The following is a 16,737-nucleotide window of genomic DNA, read 5'->3' on the forward strand; positions in this document are numbered from 1 at the left end:
GGCCACTGACTGCATGCCGTCACAATAAACGCTGAAATAACCCCACACATTGTTTAATCTCTACTCTGGAGACCTCAACATGCCAATAACAGGTCACAGTTACAGCGCCACCCAGTGGAAGCAGGATGATATGTATCATAACATCATCCGGTTAACATGAAACAAACATGACGGTCTCTGCACACCATGTGCAGTAACAGGCATACACTAGTTGTTTATTTATAGCTGCCCTTTCTCCGTGACTAAAACGTGATGTGTTTAGGGAACGTCCGTAAATTGCAACTATCAAAAAAACAAAAAACTTATTGGTGAGGCCCTCCACAACAGTCCCAGCTTCTCATGTGGCCCCTTTGTAGAATTGATTGATCACCTCTGATCTAAAGGGTGTAGAGTTCATGAAAATGCTTTTAAACCATATTTCAGCTCCTAGGTGTCTGCAGTTAGCACTGCTGCCTCACACCAACAAGGCTCAAATCCTGGGGTGTGTCTGGGTACTCTGGTTTACTTCCAGTCTAAACACTTGCAGTGACTGGTTTGGTTAACTAGTGAATCTAAATTGCGTGTGGGTGTCTAGCACAGTCTGAATAGTTGTCACTCTCTGTTCCTCTCCTCACCCCCAAATGGTCACAGCAGATGGCTGTCCCTCCCCAAGCCTGCTGGTCTCTTCCTGTTAAAAGAGAGTTTTTCCTTCCCATTGTTACAAAGCGTTTGTGGTGATATGATTGTGGGGGTTTCCTCTGTGTTGTTGTAGGGTCTTTATCTTTTTTGTGAATAAAACTTGAATTGAGTTGTGTTAGCCTCGAGTCTGTAAGGTGTTTACAAACAAAGACACACACGGAGCATTCCTGGTTCAGGAAGCATCAGTTTATTCTGATTGTAAATGTACGGGTGTTAAAATATTCTCGCTGCCTCTGAATTCAGCCGAGCGTGTTCAGCCTGACGCACGCACACACACACACACACACACACAACGCAATGCACTTTATTTTTAAACACTTCACAACATTGCTTGCTATTGAATGCAGTCCGGTACATATAGGCTGATGTTTCTTTGTTTTTCTTAAATGTTTTTTTATTTAAAGTTTTAATATGTCTGCTGTTTGGCAGGCCGGCCATGAAATGTTGAGGTTATAACGCTTGAGCGTGCGCCGGCTCCAAGATGCGGCTGGGTAGTCGCCTTTGGTCAGGTGGGTCTTAGTCGTCCAGGAAGAAATAGTTCCCACTCTTCTTCTGTTCCGTGTCCTGCAGAGAGATGAGGCAGAGGTCAAAGGTCGGACTGATTCCTCCTCACTGACATCACCGTTTGGATTTTTCTGTCTACCCCCCTACATAAAGATTTCCATGTAGTGCAGCAGCATATATAATGCTGGGAGGGCTACACTTTCTAATTATTATCTCTAAATAACCCCACAGCTGAGTGGACGACTGCAGCTCAGCACAGTAAAAGCTCTTAAGTGATCACATGTAACGGTAGAAGAGCCTTCAGTGAAACCGGAGGAGCACTGTGATGCTTCCTCGGGTTTGAACAGATTAAGAGAAAATACTAAATGCCTCTGAGCGGGTCAAGAGATTAGAACCGTCTGCTCAAATCCAAGGCTTTGGGCAAAAACAGTGAATCGTAAAAAACGTTTGCTTGAAGGGGCGGAGCTAAAAGTCCTCAGTCTCTGCAAACTTGCACGTCGCCTTGAAGCCGGCAACTGATTGCCTGAGAACATTCCAGGGTCCAGTTGCCTAGGTAACTCTCTAACACTTTTACTACCAGGTTGTATGTCGGTCAGCGGTGTTCTTCGCTCTCATTGGCTCGCCTGTAAGTTGAGTCAAGTCTATTTTGGTTCCCACCCTCCTCGTTGCACCAGCTGTTATTTCGTCGAAAGTCACTGACTTTATGATCTCTGGTCGCCCTGTCGCTTCCAGCGTGTACGCAGCTTCATCTTTATCACATATTATGTCATCCTGTTGCCTAGCAACCACCTTCCAGTGGGCTAAAATGACCCATTTGGAGTATTTATGCACCGCAACACTTTATAACAGCATCGCATCGGTTTAATTTCAACAAAACTTGTTGATACAAAACTTGTTATGCATGACATATGATGTCATCCTGTTGCCTGGCAACAATGGACTAAAACACAGCAAATCACACTGCAGCATGAGTATGTGCAACCAAGATAAATTAGGATTCTTTTGACCTGAAAAGCTAATGGTCTCCAAGAAATAAAAACATGGAGCTGGAAATGAGCCTGAACTTAAATATATTCATTAAAAATATATTTATAATATATAATAATGCTTTCCCTCTCTATAGTGTACTGGTTTAGATTTTTTAGTTTCTTTGATTTATTTTTTAACAAATGGGTTTTATTTGTTAGATCAGCTTTAAAGAAACGTCCTTTGGGTTGAATCAGGAATGTTGTAAATCAAAATAAATAGAGTTTATGGATCTACCCGCTGCATCTTTGTCATGTAAGACTCTCAGATCTGAAGAAAACTGATTTCCGCCTGGCTGAAGCACGGCACCAATCACAGCTGGACTCTGCTGTGTGGAGCTCTGTGCATCCCTGACACCTGTGAGGCAGGGCACAGGTCACGATGAAATCACTACAGCTCTGTATCATTTATACCGGTGTTGACGGGCGAGGACTCGTCATGTGTCACCACTGACATAAAACCTCCACATCACCCCGGAGGAGGAGGAGAAGCCTCACACTGGTGCTCCTCAGTACGATCATTGAGCGTCTGCACTGACGTCACTAAAGCGCCGATAAAAACAACTACAATCATAAACTGCGTCAGCAAACTGGCTGCAGCGGCACCTGTGACAGGTTACCAAAATCAGGAAAGGCACGACTGGCTGAAACGACACCCAGAAGTTACTTTTTAATATTATTAGTTCAGTGCTGCATTTTCGTGTCAAGAGTCCGTCCGTGTGTGACGGTCAGTGTGTTTAAATAAAGATTCAAATAAACATGGTTGTCGTGGCGTTACCTTGATGGAGTTGAGTTTGTTGATCCTCGGCCTGAAATTGTTCGGATCTCTCCTGAATGTGATCTCCAGCAGCGACAGGAAGCGATTCATCCCAGCCAGCAGACTCTGAGGCCTGAAAAAACAAACATCACGTTACCGTGGCGGCGGCCGGCGAGCTGACGAAGCAGCTCAGACTCGGCGGTTCATCTTACGTGTTGGCTGAAGTCTTCTTGGAGGGAAGCCCGTCAAACACGATGACTCTGTCTGCCAGGTAGGTCGCCATGATGAAGTCGTGCTCCACCACGAATGCTGTCTTCTTGGCGTGGAGGATGTACCTGCGAATAAAAGACGTGTCACAACAGCGCCACACACGGGCAGAGACACACGACAACAACGAGGCCTTCTAATTAGACCGTTTCAGGTCATCCAATGTGGAAGTTCTCCTTCTTAATTACATATTTTGAGACATGACAGACACTTCTTACCATCTTCCACCGCTGCAAAGATTAACCATTCAAATAACAAAAATACTGTTGAGCTGTAAATCATGCAAAGCTACTCACAGAGTCCAAGAATGAAGCTGAAACGAGGAGATTACCTGAAATATGATTATTAAGACGCGCTCTCGTCTGACTTTGTATCAAAGTAAAACTGAAAAGAAATCCTGAGTTTTAAGCCGCTCGCTGTGGATTCGTTGACGCTTGTGTTTGAGGATAAACAGGAAGGGAGCTGCTTGAGGAGCAGGGAGAGGAGCGCATACCTCTTGATGACTCTGGCGGCCATCAATCGCTGCTCGGAGTCCAGGTAGGCAGAGGGCTCGTCGATGAGGTACACGTCGGCCGGTTTTCCCAAACAGAGTGTGAGGGCGACTCTCTGCAGCTCACCTCCAGACAGGTTCTGCACCTGTGGGCGGAGCAGGCAGCTTCATCACCCCGTCTTCATCGTATCTCATTAGAAAACGCTTTCTACCCTCCAGTCGGCTCAAAAAGTCTCCTTACATTTTATTTTAATTATGTTTAAATTGAGTCTGATGACACACAAGTAACAAAATAAAATGGAAAAAGATGGATCGGCGCCTTATCCAGGACAAAGATCAGGTTAGTGTGTTTGTGTGTACCTCTTTAGACATCTTTGCGGGGATCAAAAATTACAACGTTACTCTACTTGTGGTCACTTATGAGGACAAAGGGCCTGTCCTCGCGAGTTCGAGGGCATTTTTGAGACTCCAAATGTGGTTTTAGTGTCAGGGTTACAGTGAGGCTGATGGTTAGGGTAAGCGGCTAGGCTAGCATTAGGTTAATTAGAGGGCCGCTAATTGTTTGTCTCTCTCTTACATCCTGGTCGATGATGCTCTCGATCTGCATCGGCTTCATGACGTCGGTGATGAACTGCGGGTGCGTGTAGGCGTCTCTGATCTTCTCGTGCAGCAGAGCTCGGACGCTGCCCTGAAAACATAAAAAAAACACACTCGACTCCATCAGAGTCCGGACCTTGGTCGCTGCAGATTGGTTTTCATGATATGAACAATGGTAAAAGTCTGGTTCAACTTTATTTAAACTTTTTGGACTCTGAACCCTGGATTTCTGTAAATTCAGTTTGCTGGCTAAAATCAATCAGCAGGCTGAAAGCTGTGAAACAGACGGATGGATGATCCTGTCACGGGTCCGCGGTTAGAAAACGAGAGCTGACCTTGAACTTGGGGCTGATGGTCTGAGGCTTGTAGCTGACGTTCAGGATGGGAATCTCGCCTGAAAGACAGAGCTCAGGGTCAGTGGGTGCGTCCGGTTTAATCTGGCTTCATCTGAGAGAGAGAGAGAGACTCACCTCCTCCGTCAGGCCTGAGCCCACCGGCCAACATCCTGATGAAGGTCGTCTTCCCTGTGCCTGGAAACACACATACACACTTTCAGACGTGCACGTGTCAGCTTTTCCATTTTTGTGAGAAATGCAGTTGTTGAAACAGTCAGAGGAAACAAGATGATCCATATTTTTATTTCATATTTTCATTATTTTCCTTTAGTGCCATTTTAAATAAGCTCGTCTGAGCTACGAGATTTTTCATATTTTGCAACTTTTCTTCTCTGAAATTAAATTAGATTTTTTTAAATTGGCTTGGAAATGATAAAATGTGTGACGGCCTCCAAAGCTGCTTCTGAATGAAACATCTGAAAAGTTCAATTTAAAACCATTTTTAAACCTTGACCACAGAGATTTAGACTAAAACCCTCAGCGCAGCTCACCGTTCTCTCCCAGCATCACCATGATTTCAGAGTCTGTAAACTCTCCTCCTTTGATGTCCAGCGTGAACTCGCCCATCGTCTTCGACATGTCCGGATACTGAACAACAACAAACAATCAAACATTCAACAAAGAAGCAACTCGGCTCATTTTCTTATGCTGCTTTTTTGCAAATTGTGCAAAACAATATTTATTTTCATTTTCTTGCACTTCATAAAAATTTGTGTATCTCAATAATGAACGGAGTTGGTCCTGTGGTGAGCTTTAAAGGGTTAATGACGACATTTCTAAACCCACAAGATCGAAAAAGCTCAAGAAAGAAAAGGAATCGGCAGATAGAACTACAGCCCCGTGTGACGAAGCTTTTATTTTGAAAAGAAAAACGTGACAGGAAATGAAAGTGGTAGGGGAAGAAAAACAAAAAGAAAACAACGAGCCAAAGCAAATGAGCAGTGATTCAGAGATTAGGCACATAAACTGACCTGGTAATGCCTGAGTCTCTTCACCTCCTCCTCATTGGCCGTCTCGGCCACCTTGAAGACCAGCGACGTCTCACGAAACCTGAGATTCTCCGTGGGGACGTAACCGTCCAGGAAGATGTTGATACCTGGAGGAAGGATGCAGGAAGATCAGGACATGCTTTGGGTCCACTTAGCGACAGTGATATTAAGGACAAATACCACCACTTGTTTCTTCACACTTTTACAGAGGTGTGGTGCAATAACGTTTTTACCCTCTCTGACGCTGAAGGGCATGGTAACGACTCCATAGGCGCTCGGGACTCCGTACAGACAGCAGATGAAGTCCGACAGGTAGTCCAGAACGCTCAGATCGTGCTCCACCACGATGATGTACCTGCAACGCAACATCACGTTTAAGGGCGGCGGTGCACCTCCAGGGATCAAACCGAAGCTTTGAAGTGACAAACCTGTCGGGGGTGATGAGTGAGCGGATGGTGATGGCGGCCTTCAGCCTCTGTTTAACATCCAGGTAACTGGACGGCTCGTCAAACATGAAACTGCAGCAGAAGAGCAGAAACAAGAGGACGGCGGTCAGTCTGCGAGCTCGGCTCTCAGCTCACAGACAAAACAATACGTTTGTTAAATATTAAATAAATAAGCTTTCGGGCTGTTTCCTCACATGTCAGCTCTCTGGATGCAGACGACAGCACAGGCGAACCTCTGCAGCTCTCCTCCGGACAGATCCTCCACGTTCCTCTCCCGCAGGTGACTCAGATCTGCAGACAAACACAGAGATGCAATTAGAAATGTTGTTTATACACAGCATTAAAAAAAATCCAAAACAGGGGGAAGATCCCTGGGATTAAACGCTTATTTTAAGAATAGGAATAGTTTCTGCACACAAACTGGTTTATCAGCTCCACACGGAGACACACGCTTTCTTTAAATATGACCCATGAAATAACTGTTCCAATGAACTGTGATGTGTCACATGGTCCTCACAAGAGTAAATAGTGTGTATCAACCTAAAAATACTAACACACGACTGTGTTTGTTCATAACGGCACTAAACTGTTTACAGTCGGCGTGTAAACGCTTCCACATGAAGGTTCTTCAGCTTGTAATTAAGAGTGTGTGTGTGTGTGTGTGTGTGTGTGTGTGTGTGTGTGTGTGTGTGTGTGTACCAAGTTGTTCGCAGACAAGGTCCTGCGTGTCTGTGTCATCTTTCCTGCTCAGGATGGCCCCTACTGACCCCTGTAGGTGGAGACGAAGAATTACAACCGGCCATCAGAGTGAACGCCCATGCCAACAGGAACGATATATTCAAGGAAAAGTCGGGAACCTTGACGGTCTTTGGGATCTGGTCGACGTACTGCGGCTTCACGATGGCCCGCAGATCGTCCTCCAGGATTTTGGTGAAGTAGTTCTGCAGCTCGGACCCTCTGAAGTAGGTCAGGATCTCCTGCCAGTCTGGAGGATTCTGGGATTTCAAAGTACGGATCATTAAAACACAAAGCTTCTGACAACGAGGTCAATGTGTGGAAATGATCCCCGAGGGTGAAAAACTCCGGGGTCTGTATCAGATCCAGGATGATGAACTGAGTGTCTGCACTGAGGCCTAGTATAAGAAAAAGAAGCATTACTTTGAATGTGAATCATGCAAAGCTGGGCTGACAGAGTCCATGTAACCATAACTTGGTGTGTTGTCCTGCACAAGTTAATCTGTTCGTAGCTTTTCAAGCAAAAAGGTTTACTGTGTAAATGTCCCTGAATTCTGTTCCTTGCAACACATCTGTCTTATGGAACAGATGTGCAAATTGTTCTACTTTACTAACAGGAAATATGGGATTTGTAAGGATACTTAAAGAAAATTAATAACAAAAGTGCAAAAATTCCAGAAAAGTATCAGTAAGTTGTGGGTTTACAATGAATGAGCTGAACAACATGAGTAAATGAGTCAAACTGAATTACAAGGGAGGAGTTTTGTTTTTAAATGGAACTTTAGAACCTAGTCAAGAATTTCCTTTTGGCTTTGGCTAAAGATCTCAACCATCGTTAGCAGTGAGAAGAGCATGTGATAAAGTTACCCGACCGGTCGGTGGAGCCACACCATAATCTTTTCCTGTTGCTAAACTGATGGCCAGCAAACCAAAAATGGCAACTCCACCCAAACATTATCTTCTCAGGCCAGCAGCAACATGACTGCTGGCCTGTGTGTGTGTGTGTGTGTGTGTGTGTGTGTGTGTGTGTGTCGTGTGAACACTCACATCAAACTTCCCCAGGTTTGGTTTCTGTTTTCCGGCCAGAATTTTCAGAGCTGTGGACTTGCCGATACCGTTGGTCCCCACCAGCCCCAAAACCTCACCGGGCCGGGGGATAGGCAGCCTGCACCCCACACACACACACACACACACACACACACACACACACACACACACTATAAACATCTTGACCCACCATAACAGACTTTAACATAAGCTAATAATCAAATAATTCCATCATTTAGTGTCAGCTTTCCTTTCAGGCGTTTCTGCTTTGGTTTGACGGCTTTTCTTTGCTGCCATGGTTCTAAAATGACTTCATTGCTGAGCAATAATAATAATAATAATAATAAGCTCTTACTTAAACCCAAAGTCTTAGCAGTGTTTCTTTACATAGATGGGCTACCTGGGTATGTTTGTGCACTTCAGAGACTTGAAGACTGATTAGTCACGTCCCATGCTTTTATTTTGAAAGTCCAATTGCTGGTATTGAACTAGAGCTGTGCTTCCTGTCATGATGTGACGATCCTCGATGTCATTCAGCTGCCTCTCTTTAATCAGGAATTACTCTGTCCAGCTCCATGAGCCCGTTAGGGTCCGCTTACATAAAATGACGTAAATGTCATCATCAGACGGTTAAGACGAGGGTCTGTGCGGAGGTTTGAATGCCGCTGTTTCAGTGACCACGCAACAACTTCTCAGGAATGACTACATGGACAGCGGCTGTCCAGCTGTTCGCGTCTGCAACAGAGTACATTCAGAGTACGGTGGTCGTACCGACTCGGACAGCACCATCACAGCCCTGGGTTAGGACCTCAGTGGAGAGGCAGCTGATTATTGCTTTTATTTAAAGCATAAAAATCATTAACAGTTGAAACATTATTTTTATTATTCTCCCCTCCAAGGTCAACCTCTCACTTTTTAAAGGTCCTCTTGTTGTACGGAGAATGAGCATCAACTTGTCTGGATCATCAGAGCTGGCTCTCCAGCTATGAGCAGTAGCAGGTTCTCAGTTGAGGAGTCCAGCTTCCACCCAGAGGGCATCAAGTGAGAAGAACACTCACAGGGTTGTAGACCTGAGTGGACGTAAACTTCTGTTTGCTGTTGAGATCATCACGTGGAGCTCGATCCCCTTTCACGGATCCTAAATCTCCTCCAGGAAATCAAAAGAGCGATCTTCACTTTTGATTTCATCTCCATGGAGTAGTAAAGTCACAGGGAGATTCTTTTATTTGTGTGAACAAAACAACTTGTTTCTCCTCAGATCCCGCGAGATGTTCCAACAGAAGTCCGTGTTGGACAGTGCTGCAAAACCACACCTGACCTGATGTGCAGCCTCCAGGCTGAGAATCTGTGGACCCTCCAAACAAAAACTGAAAGCACTATCTATTAACCAGTGTTAACTAAAATTAGAATCATAGCACATGGTGGAGGTGATCAGAACTAAAGGAGCGATCCAAGAATAACAGCTACGCTGGAACTTAATTCCGACCTGTTTCCCGAGGTTTTTGTAACATGTCAGAGGAAACACTGCTCAGCTGTGAAGTGAAGGTAAACAGACTGGAGGTTTATCGCCGTACCGGTGCAGTTTGAAGGAGTTGGCGCAGTATCTGTGTGTGGTTTCCTTCTCCAGGTTGCTGGGAAGGTTGACGATCGACAGTGCTCCAAACGGACATTTCTGCAAGGAGAAAAAGTCACGAAACAAACTTCAAACACACTCTTAATAGTTTAAACGTTGTGACTAAAAGCAGTGTGAAAAGATCATTTCCTGCTAGATATTCAGGCGCCAAGATTACCTTGATGCAGATGCCACAGCCTATGCACAGAGACTCTGAGATCCACACTATCTTACTCTGTGGAGTCACCTCAATACACAGTTTACCTGAAGACACACACGGTTCACATTTAGACACATTTCTCTCTCACTCTAGTTTGTGCCGTCGGTGCGATCATCTCCACACTCACCCATACGGACGACCGGGCAGCTCTTCTTGCACTCCTGACGGCATTTCTTAGGTTTGCATTTGTCATGGTTGACGATGGCGATCCTGGTGTTCTTATCCGCCATGATTGAGGGCGGGAATGATGGACGTTAGCACCTGTGGAGCTGGAGGAACAAATTGATATCTGAGGAGCTGGTTTTGAGAAAATGTGATTAAACATACAAAGAGAAACAGGAACAATTTATAAACTGAGTCATGATTAGCATGCAGCTGCCCAAAACCATCCAAAAAGTCTCTAAATGTAGAGTGCAGCAGTCGGGGTCAAACCTGCGTCCACATGCACAATGTTAACTCTGCTGAAACAACACATTCGCTTCTGAACAAACACTCTTTTTATTCAACAATAGAGTGCTGCAAATCTCCTGCCTAAACCAGCCTCTGGCTGCATTTAATACCTGCTGTCTTTAATTCTGATCCTGGTCTGGTGTGTGCGTATCTAGGCCCCCAGGAGTCGGGCCCATTTGAGCTTTGCAGTCTTTTGTAAAGGAAGAGCGAGCCACACCAGGGTCCATTTAAAATTCTGCCCTTTCATCGTTGCTTCACGTCTGTAAGCATGTGTCTGGAAACACCCGCTTCAGCTCATTTAAACAATCTGTGCCCAACTTTCTTTTTAGTTCGGCATTAATTTAACTCATAATATTAATTATTTTAACTAGCTGTATTCTAGCATGACGGGCGGTGGCGACGAGCATCAAACTAGGGATTTCTCCTCCAATAACGTGCTGTTCTGTGGTGCATACATATGCCGAATTAATAAACTACCCATAAACACTTTAAAAATGTCTTGGAGTTATAATCTCATGACTGTCTGCTACGGTGAGTGATGTGAAACATCATAACTTGGGAGATTTAGGAATGGAATTTGGCGCATGATCCTGTCGTTAAAAGAAAACGCAATATTTTCAGGGCCCGTCTCTCAGCAATACGAGCAAACAGGGGAAACCACACTGACTGACTCCCAATAAGCTGTAACCATACAATTACACTGGATAACGGACCAATTATAAAGAGACGCTTGTCCGGTGGAAACGAAGTTTAGGATGTTCATTGGAGAATGCTAACAGCTAGCTTCACGATATTAGCAGCGGAGGCCCAGCAGCCCGACATCTGCTCGTTTCTGTGGCAATAAAAACGTCAAAAGCAATAAAATCCAGGGCGATGAGTACGCAAACTCACCCTTATCCGGCTCCAGCTACCCGGTTAAGAAGGGGTTAGAAGAGAAGACACGTTTAGAGACAAAAACTGTGGGGTGAAACTTCTGTTTTTTTCCAGCAACGTGTTCTTCTCACGGGCTGGAAGCCGGCAGGAAAGATGGCGGGAGTATCGCAGTTAGCATGCGACTGCTTGCTCAGCGCTGGTGACGTGTATAAGAAGCGACGCTGAGGCGCAAAAAAGTGGGAGATTCGAAGTGTGTAAATAGAAGCGGATTTAAACTATTTTGGACGTGCAGCCGTATTTCTGATGCACTGACACGACACCCAGGAGACCTGTACTAACGCGTCTGTGAGTCGGCTTCAATAACTGTGACGTAGATTGAGTTTTAGTGGTTTTAAGAGCGTTTAGAGTTGAGAAGTGTCAGCTGCTGGCGACTAGCTAGTCATAAATAACTCCCAAATAAGTCACTTTTTAGCTGAAATGGATGCTCTAGCTTTGTCATTTAGACGAAGAAGTTTACCAAAAGGTCCCCTTATTCCTAAACAGAACTTACATTTTCTGTATTTTCTATTAAATGGAAATAGAGCTCGAAATGTTTAAAATATGCATAAAGGTTTGCGTCTGGTTATAATCTAGTTAAAATAGATGGTGCCAGTAGTGATATTTATAAGCCGAACTTTACCTAATGGTCAGCTTATTATTAAAATACAGTTATATTTGCTTCGTTGATTAAGTTGTATTTACTAAGTGTGAATAAACCTTAAAATATCGAAAACATGAATAGACGTTGGTGTTAGGTTACTGATCTCCATGAACCTTTTGAGAAAAACGCGTCAGATTTTCCATCAGAGTGTGCTGAACTTGTGTTTTTTTGTTTTAAAGTATGGCGACACCGAGCAAGACACCACCTGGAGCTGACCCGAAGCAGCTGGAGCGGACCGGGACGGTTCGGGAGATTGGCTCCCAGGCGGTGTGGTCCCTCTCTTCCTGTAAACCTGGTAACTACTCCCTCAGACCCCCCCCCCCCCCTTGCGTACAGTCTGCTGTGTGAACAGATGACTGTAAACATCTTTCAGAGGTGGACACAATCTCAGAAATTGTGTTATTTTTCTCCTTGGAGCTGTTCATATGCATATCCATAGCGTAGTAAGCAGTTTGCCTTACTGCACAATTGCCACGTTTGGATCAATTTCAGAGGCCGTTGGGATCAATTCTAGTCTGATGTGTTTGCCCTCTACGTGTCCAGGTTTTGGAGTGGATCAGCTAAGGGATGACAACCTGGAGACCTACTGGCAGTCGGATGGGTCGCAGCCTCACCTGGTCAACATACAGTTCAGGTAACGTTTTCCAGCTTCTGTACAAGAGAAGTTAAAGTAAACCTGGAAAATGTACATTATCTTTAACTGGAAGGTGTTGTTAATTTTATTTGTGTGTGCTGCTGCTGACAGAACCTTACTCTTTTGCTTTGTCATTAATTCACTTTCTTTAATATGTGACCTGTGGAGTAAAGGAGGAGGACGACAGTGAAGATGTTGTGCATTTACGCTGATTATAAGTCAGACGAGAGCTACACCCCGAGTAAGATCTCGGTGCGAGTCGGCAACAACTTCCACAATCTTCAAGAAATCAGGGTAAAGCTTAGTGTATATATATCTCAATAAAAAGAATAATTAATAAAAATAATCTGGTTTTCATCCGGAGGTTTCAAAATCACTCAGACCCTCCTCTTCCTCGTCTTCCCCTCTGCAGCAGCTAGAGATGGTGGAGCCCAGTGGATGGATTCACATCTCTCTCATGAATCCGGTAAGAATTAATATTTTTCCAACCTTTAAATGCTGCATTTTACCAAAACAGGACTCTGTAACATCCTGCTCTGTGGTCTCTGTTTGCATTTCTAACTGTCTCTGGTCGACAGGGTGTAACTGAATGTAAAGCCTTCGGTCAGGGGACAGAATCCAGTCATTTACTCACTGTGGAACATTTGAAGGCTTACCATCTGTATAAACGTGTAGATGTAAATACTGACACCCAGCCACAGTGACTGAAAGACGGAGAGAGACATTTGTGTCCTTATTTTGCACTCTTTCCCATAATGGCCAAAATCAGGGAATTAAAGTCTCTGTGCAGTTAACTACTACACCTACTGATTAGAAAGTGTGCAGATTTCCCTCCACAGGCGACTGTTCAGTGTTTTTATAGAAGGAAACATCAGCACTGAACCATTTAATCGCTGCCTTCATTGTCTGTGCTGAGCCGACGTGTAGTTGGCATTCAAAGGAGGTGCAGGTTGTAGAAGTAAGCTTTCAGAAGGGTTTGTGGTTATGATGATGTACAGCGAATAACAAAATTATTCGTTCATTGTGCAATGACCATTCATTCGTTAATTCATACCTTCTTTGCACTTTTTATCCACTTTAAAGTTTGTGTTGTTTTGTTGTGTTTAGTGCTGAAAGGGGACAGTTTTCTAATTTCACTGTATTTTTGTACAAAGTGTGACTGTGCGATGACAATAAGAGTTATCTTATCTTAAAATCAAGAGAACAAAGAAGTTCTGTAGAAAACGTGTAAACAAACAAACAAAATTAAAAATGACTGAATTCATGTTTTTGTACCTAAACCTGAGCCGGAACTCAGACATAACATTCGACCACCATAAAAAAGTTTTTATGAATGCAAGCAAATAAATGTAATTTGGAATCTTGATTCAAAAATAATATTGTGCTTTACACTTTTATTCTTTGTTTTTGGTAAGACAGTAAATTTAAAAAAATGCATGGATAACAGCAAAAATTATTTATTAGCATTAAAAATGAACGTTTTATGAGCACTGGGTGCTTCTGCTTGTACACATTGGGGACTTAACCATTACAGAAACATAAAAAGTGAATTTGATAATTATAAATACTGTTCATTTAGGGTGGCATAAACCTTACACTGGCCGGTGGTCTGATAAATTTGTGAAGCACTGTTCCTGCAAAAATAGACGTAATGCAAAAAAATAAGGCGGCGCTTCTCCACCTAAGACTTGTGGGGGTCTTTACATGCCACCAAGTGCAGTAACCTACAGCTCTTATGATTGGACAGTGACTATACACTTGAGTGTTTTGTTTGTTTGTTTTTCAACTCAGGGGAGCTAGAGATACGTTTTTGTAAATTCTTGTGTTTAAATATGGTTAAAAATGTTTAAAATGTCACTACAACATTAACAGAATGTAAAAGAAAAGCATGTGCTGTTATGTAATACCAGTTTGTACCACAAGATGGAGCAGTGAGTCAGTCTAATGAATGCAGCGCTCCCCAATCTCTGGGCCACCGACTGGAGAGTTGAGGCTCAGGTGTGAAATTTATGGTTTTCATCGTTTTTATGGTTAACTCTGTTTCTATGGGTCTTTTCCCATGTGTTATGTATAAATCTTTTTTCTTTTTTTGGTAATGGTACTGCTTTTATTTTGTTGTATTTATCTGCGACACCTTAAAGGCCGGTCCGTGGCACAGAAAAGGTTGGGGACTGCTGCTGTAATATTTATTTAAGCAGCACATTCTTCTCAATGGGAGCACCTAAAACAGAAACATTGAACTTAAACAGAACAGCACCTGCTGGTAAAACGCTGCCTCCCGGTGGTTAAAGTTGTAGTTAAAATTAGCAGATTATAAGTATCTTTAAAGAAGTGGCTTGATGCTCGGTCACTCTGTGTGTGTGTGTGTGTGTGTGTGTGTGTGTGTGTGTGTGTGTGTGTGTGTGTGTGTGTGTGTGTGTGCGCGTTTGTGTGTTTTTCAGCGCACAAACGAGCCCATCAGCACATTCATGATCCAGATCGCCGTGCTGGCCAACCACCAGAACGGGAGAGACACGCACATGAGGCAGATCAAAGTTTACACACCCGTGGAGGAGAGCTCGATCGGCAAGTTCCCACGATGCACCACGGTCGACTTTATGATGTACCGGACCATCAGGTGATCTGGACGTGACCCAGGAACCCCAACAGACTTATATCTGGAGCTGCAGCAGATCATTATCAATGAGAGGAACATCAGTGAAGCTGCCAGTGTTGAATATTTAAAGATGTTCAGTCAGAGTCATAGACCCAGTCAGTGTTGGTTTACATGCTTTAACAATGAGTTTCCACACAGAGTGAATGCTTTGATATGAATTTGGTTCCTAAATTTATCCTTTTTGTCTCTCGCAGTATAAAAAAACGTTTGTGCCTACACATTGTTTCCTGTTGTGGATTGTTAATAAAAAGGTAAAAATAAATGTTTCAAAAATCCAGAATGTGACTGTGTTCGTGTAGAAAACTATAACTTTATTCTGTAGCTGTGCTCAGTCTTATGCTTCTTGGTTTAGTCACAGATGTTGTTGCTTTACTTGAAGAAAATGAGGTTTGAAAACAGTAATACGTTGATGATGCAGGAAAATGTTCTATTCTGCTGATGTTGGACCTCACGTCGGCCTTTGATATGGTTGACCACCACTTTTCTGTGGCGGTTTCTAAGTGCAGGTCATCCTTCACTTCCCTTACCTATGGTGTGCCACAAGGTTCTGTATTGGGACCCTTATTGTTTCTAATATATCTACTTCCTTTTCAGCATATTTTGAGCCCCTTTGAGTAGGGCTGTGCGATATGACCAAAATCTCATATCCGGATATAAGAATTCTATCGATAACGATATAAATCACAAAAACATTTTCTGTAAATTATGTGAATCTCGGGCAGCTCGACTTGCGGAAAGTGTTTCCAGCTGCGCGTCGCGTACCTGGAGTCCAGTGTTTTAACCGATGCATGAAAGTATACATTTTTAGACATAAGTTGTAAAGGCTGCCGTTTTCTTTGTGAGTATTTATTACATGGCGTGCTGCGGGGAAAAGCCTGTTCTAACGTTTGAGTCTAAGGTTTATTTTTTAGCACCTGGCGGCTCTTTTTTACTTCTCATCTGTAAATAATCTGCTCTTTCACGTGATTCAGTTTATTTTGAAAAGTCTGAACAGGATCTTGGGCTTTATTGTGAAAGGTTTATGTGGTACATAAACAAGCGGACACGCGATGCTGTTACTGTCATTGTTGCTAACTACAACGCATAAAAACAGGCGCTTGTCCGTCCGTAGTGTGGTTATATAAAATATAAGAGAAAGAGAGAACTTTAAGAAATTAATATTGCCACTACAGTGACCATCAAAACGATGAAAACATATTGCCGTAAACAGTTTATTTTACGACGCCACGAAACAAACGATAGTGTAAACTGAAACGATAGCTGTTTTTATATCGTCATCCGATATATATCGTTATATCGAACAGCCCTACAGTAATGCGTTGTGCTGGCAGACATGCACTTACAATGATGAAAGCTCTAGGTCCCCTTTCGACATTTGTGAAATTGTCTATCAGGAACCTTGGGGTAACTTTTGACTTTCCTCTTACTTTGGATGTTCAAATCTCTGGTTCCGTCTTTCTTTTATCACTTATCACTGCTACATTAAGTCCTGTAGTGTCACACACTGAACTGGAGGTGGTTATACATGCATTTGTTTCATCATGTTTGGACTATTGTAACTCACTGTTTATATGTCTAAACAAAAACTCCTTGGAACAAAACTCTGCAGCAAGGCATAAACTTAAAATCTCAGTTTTTTATTGTCACATAAGTGGTTGCCTG

The 16,737-nt window shown here is 43.3% G+C and overlaps 2 protein-coding genes across 2 annotated transcripts; one reads left to right on the plus strand and one right to left on the minus strand.

The window, feature by feature from the left end:
- Window positions 1–842: 842 nt before the first annotated feature.
- Window positions 843–11,264, minus strand: abce1 (ATP-binding cassette, sub-family E (OABP), member 1). The gene is made up of 19 exons (XM_026160306.1): window positions 11,104–11,264; window positions 9,890–10,031; window positions 9,721–9,806; window positions 9,505–9,602; window positions 7,931–8,048; window positions 7,006–7,143; window positions 6,848–6,917; window positions 6,343–6,439; window positions 6,131–6,220; window positions 5,936–6,057; window positions 5,685–5,809; window positions 5,205–5,301; window positions 4,789–4,848; window positions 4,654–4,712; window positions 4,299–4,409; window positions 3,725–3,867; window positions 3,177–3,299; window positions 2,986–3,097; window positions 843–1,242 (listed from the first exon to the last, which is right to left on the minus strand). The coding sequence occupies exons 2-19, from the start codon at window positions 9,990–9,992 to the stop codon at window positions 1,195–1,197; spliced, it is 1,800 nt and encodes a 599-aa protein (XP_026016091.1). The 5' UTR covers window positions 9,993–10,031; window positions 11,104–11,264; the 3' UTR covers window positions 843–1,194.
- A 19-nt stretch (window positions 11,265–11,283) lies between these two features.
- Window positions 11,284–15,352, plus strand: anapc10 (anaphase promoting complex subunit 10). Its single transcript, XM_026160307.1, has 6 exons — window positions 11,284–11,430; window positions 11,965–12,080; window positions 12,329–12,419; window positions 12,593–12,713; window positions 12,832–12,885; window positions 14,861–15,352. Exons 2-6 carry the CDS (start codon window positions 11,966–11,968, stop codon window positions 15,038–15,040), a joined length of 561 nt encoding a protein of 186 aa, XP_026016092.1. The 5' UTR covers window positions 11,284–11,430; window position 11,965; the 3' UTR covers window positions 15,041–15,352.
- The last annotated feature ends 1,385 nt before the right edge of the window (window positions 15,353–16,737 follow it).

The sequence above is a fragment of the Astatotilapia calliptera genome, unplaced genomic scaffold, assembly GCF_900246225.1.
Source record: "Astatotilapia calliptera unplaced genomic scaffold, fAstCal1.2 U_scaffold_1, whole genome shotgun sequence".
NCBI classification, from domain to species: Eukaryota; Metazoa; Chordata; class Actinopteri; order Cichliformes; family Cichlidae; genus Astatotilapia; species Astatotilapia calliptera.